The sequence below is a fragment of the Vollenhovia emeryi genome, unplaced genomic scaffold, assembly GCF_000949405.1.
Source record: "Vollenhovia emeryi isolate VEMERY1.0 unplaced genomic scaffold, V.emery_V1.0 DF942088.1, whole genome shotgun sequence".
Lineage (NCBI taxonomy): Eukaryota > Metazoa > Arthropoda > Insecta > Hymenoptera > Formicidae > Vollenhovia > Vollenhovia emeryi.
Window position 1 is genome coordinate 1 of NW_011964278.1, and position 4190 is coordinate 4190.

Consider the following 4190-nt stretch of genomic DNA (forward strand, 5'->3'; position numbering starts at 1 on the left):
CCCCATATATATACACACACATGTTACATATTCACGGTTTTAAGTTGAAATTTTATTTAATTTTCACTTTGTTGGCGTTGCTGGATATATTGATTGGATTGATAGAAATTTTCTAGAATTATGATAGAAACCCCATATATTTTGCAATAATCAATCAAGATGTTCAACAACGTCGACAAATGTTACGTGAAATCGTCTTGTTGAGTTATTCTTTGGCATAAAGGAGTTACTATGTCTCGTGATGTTGATCTCGTAATATTTCTCAACGTTTTCAGATTGTGTACGTAACACATTTTCCGGAGCAACAATTAAATCTGTTGAAGATCGGATTGCCGACTGGCTTCGCCGTGGGGGCGATCGAATAAAAGCAGCCAAAGTGGCTGTAGATAAACGACGACAACGTGCACATCTCCAGAACAATTAAAGCCCCAGAATAATTATAATCTAATTATCTAATATATTTATAATAAGGTTCTTCTCCGTCGTTCTCATACGCAATGTTGATGTTAACACTCTTATTGCTCCCGCTGGTTCTTCTTCTCGTTCGTAAACTCTACCTGAAGAAATTCAAGTCCACCAAGAATGTCTGCGTGCTGCTGCTCGGTGACATCGGCAGAAGCCCGCGAATGCAGTACTACGCGATCTCCATCGCGTGGGAGGGCTTCACCGTGGATGTTGTAGGTTACCCCGGCTCATCGCCGTCGAAGAAAATAAGCGAAAATGAGCGCGTACGAGTTCACTACCTGCGACCGCCTCCGGGGTTGCAGAACAGATTGCCACGTCTTCTCTGTTACATTATAAAAGTGGTATGGCAAACGGCTGATCTCTCATGGCTGTTACTTCGCAAACGCATATCAAACTCGCTGATAACGCAGAATCCATCCGCGATACCAACCATCCCGGTATGCTGGCTTTATTGTGTGCTAATGAAGGCGCAGTTTACGATTGATTGGCATAATTATGCCCATTTGCTTATGGCACTGAACCTGGGACAGGATCATGCCCTGGTTAGATTTGCAAGAGTTATCGAGACGACGTTTGGCTGCAGAGCAAAGTATAATTTCTGCGTCACTAAAGCGATGAAGGAAGATTTGGAAAAGAAATGGACTATTCAAGCAAAAATCCTGTATGACAGACCAGCGGATGAATTTCACCCAATAACTTTGACAGAGAAAAATGAGTTTCTGCACAAATTAACTGAAAAGTACGACATATCGATACCCAGTTCACCCAGAAGATCCGGCTTCGTTATATCCAGCACTAGTTGGACCGAGGATGAAGATTTCTCAATTCTATTAAGCGCCTTTGAGTACGAAAACGCGTGCATAACTAGCGAGTTAAACTTGCCGGACTTGGTCTGTGCGATTACAGGCAAAGGACCGTTAAAGGACTTCTACATGGCAATCATTAATTTAACAAAGTGCAAACATATCACAATAAAGATGCCGTGGTTTGAGAATGAGGATTATCCCAAAATACTAGCTAGCGCAGACTTAGGTGTGTGCCTTCATACCTATCCAGTGGACTGGATCTGCCAATGAAAGTTGTTGACATGTTTGGCTGCCGGTTGCCAGTTTGCGCATACAATTATAATTGTTTATCAGAACTGGTCAGGCACAATGAGAACAGTTTGTCATTCATAACGGCAGTTGCGTGAAAAATTTCAAGGAAACATGTTTTGATATATTTATCATATTTATAATAATAATAATAAAAACATTTTTATTCTTTTAAATAGAGTGTATATCTATATGAGATGAGCTGCAGGTAATAAAGTTTGTTATCTGAAATACGGATGTACGTAATATGAAGTTAATAATTATCTAAAATTATTTGTATATATATACAAATAATTTTAGATAATTATTAACTTCATATTACGTGCATCCGTATTTCAGGTAATAAACTTTTATTATCTGCATGCTTTATTATCTGCACCTGTTCCATATAACCTATAAATAATATCTTTAAGATATTACTGATTGATGCCGTTTAGATTCCATTTTAATAACCTCTTTTAGATATCTATAAGACGTCTACTGGGTGACTATATTTGTTTAGCAATTTGATAACTCTAAGTTAACGTATTCCCTGCTTAAAATGATAGATAGAAGATGAACGGATCTCATAGAAATGGAAAGAATATCAATGTTAAGTAATATGACGAATCTTTCACCAATGTCGTAATACATAGACTTTCAATGTAATTCAATAATGTTTTATAATATCATTATTTTCAATAATGTTAAATATGAAAGTTTTTATAATCATCTGATATTTCTCAATCATAGACAATATGAGATTTGCATTTATTATTTTATGATAAATTTCTTATAATATTTTTTCACAATAAACTTCGAAAGCTATAATACTCGATCTATAAAAGCTGTATTTGCTATAACATTCTATAAGAACTTAATAACATTAAATATAAAAGTTTGTACAATAAATTGATCTTTCTCAATCATAGACAATATGAGCTTATGCATTTATTATTTTATGATAAATTTCTTATAATATTTTTTACAATAAACTTCGAAAGCTATAATACTCTATAAAAGCTGTATTTGCTATAATACTCTATAAGAACTTAATAACATTTAATATGACAGTTTGTACAATAAGTTGATCTTTCTCAATCATAGACAATGAGATTATGCATTTATTATTATTTTGTGATAAATTTAATATATTTTTTTACAATAAACTTCGAAAGCTATAATACTCTATAAAAGCAGTATTTGCTATAATAAACTATAAGAACTTAATATATAGATAACATTAAATATGAAAGTTTGAACAATAAGTTGATCTTTCTCAATCATGTAGACAATAATATTATACATTTATTATTATTTTATGGTAAATTTTTTATATTTTTTACAATAAACTTCGAAAGCTATAATACTTTATAAGAATCAGTTCTTATACAATCAGTATCAGTTTTTATATATTTCAATCACATAAAATAATTTTGTATTTTAGTGATTTATATGATAAATAATTTTTGCAACTTTGTTCTGCAATCATGCAATATTCAACAACATATCTAGATCGACATTCGTACACTTTTAATATATTATAACATGTCGCAGCATGATGAAGTTGACAGTTTAAGGGCAACTTTCACCAAGCTCCGGTTAACCCAACCGGTCTAGTAACATGTAGGATTGCAACCGAATCTGATGAGAAATCTGATGAAAATCTGAGAAAATATATCAGATTCGGTTGCAATCCTGCATGTTACTAGACCGGTTGGGTTAACCGGAGCTTGGTGAAAGTTGCCCTAAGATTGAGAGAGATAGAGATAGTACGTTTGCCAAAATAACTATACATATACATATATGTATATGAATAAGCGCGTTCAAAATGGCAAAAAAGCTAGCCTGCTCGCCGAGCGATTGAATATGATTGGTTTTTTTTGTAGATCCAATTAATCACATTCAACCGCTCAGCGAGCAGGCTAGAGCTAGAGCCGCTTCAGTCGCTTTGTCCGTCTTGAACACTCCCAATGTATTCAGTAGTGAGTTAGAGAATCGCTCGCTGGATAAATAGTAATTGAATGTGATTGGTTCTTATCTTTGGATCCAACAAATTATATTCATTTGTTACCTAGCCGCTCGACCTAACAAATCGACTAATCCACGGTCTTGTATACAGGTCTCCCGACTGCCTCTAATTTTCGATGGTAGGGGTAGGTCGCTTAGTGAGGAAATTTTGTAGTTCTTGTAATGGCCACTAGCGTTGTAATGGCCACTAACTGCAACGCTAGTGGCCATTACAAGAACTACAAAATTTCCTCACTAAGGCCGGTATTCATAGTCCGTTCTTATATTTAAGATCAACTTAAGTATGCTCTCAATGTGTTTTCAACCAATCGCAAAGCTGTATTGGCGTCTTAAGACGAGGGGTTCACAACTTTTGAAATCCGGTGTACATCTCGCCATGAAATCCTGATGAAATCTGGCTGAAATCTGACTAAAATCCTTACTTCTGTTGAAATCCTTAAAATCCATGAAATCCGACTGAAATGCTCTGAAATCCAATTGAAATCTCTGAAATGATTGAAATCCGAGTAAAGTTCTATGAAATCTTTCACAAATTTTTTCGTTAACTGCAAAATCTTTTTGGATTCTATACATAAAACATTTGTTTTTTGCGCCTTGCAAGATGCGCCGGCAGCGTAGTAA

General features: G+C 34.8%; 1 protein-coding gene across 1 annotated transcript; it reads left to right on the forward strand.

Annotated features, from left to right (window-relative positions):
• Positions 1-11: 11 nt before the first annotated feature.
• LOC105570207 (chitobiosyldiphosphodolichol beta-mannosyltransferase-like) lies at positions 12-1681 on the forward strand. Its single transcript, XM_012027246.1, is given in 2 exon segments — positions 12-1512; positions 1515-1681. Coding segments are annotated over 2 exon segments (1158 nt in total). The 5' UTR covers positions 12-497; the 3' UTR covers positions 1658-1681.
• Positions 1682-4190: the final 2509 nt, after the last annotated feature.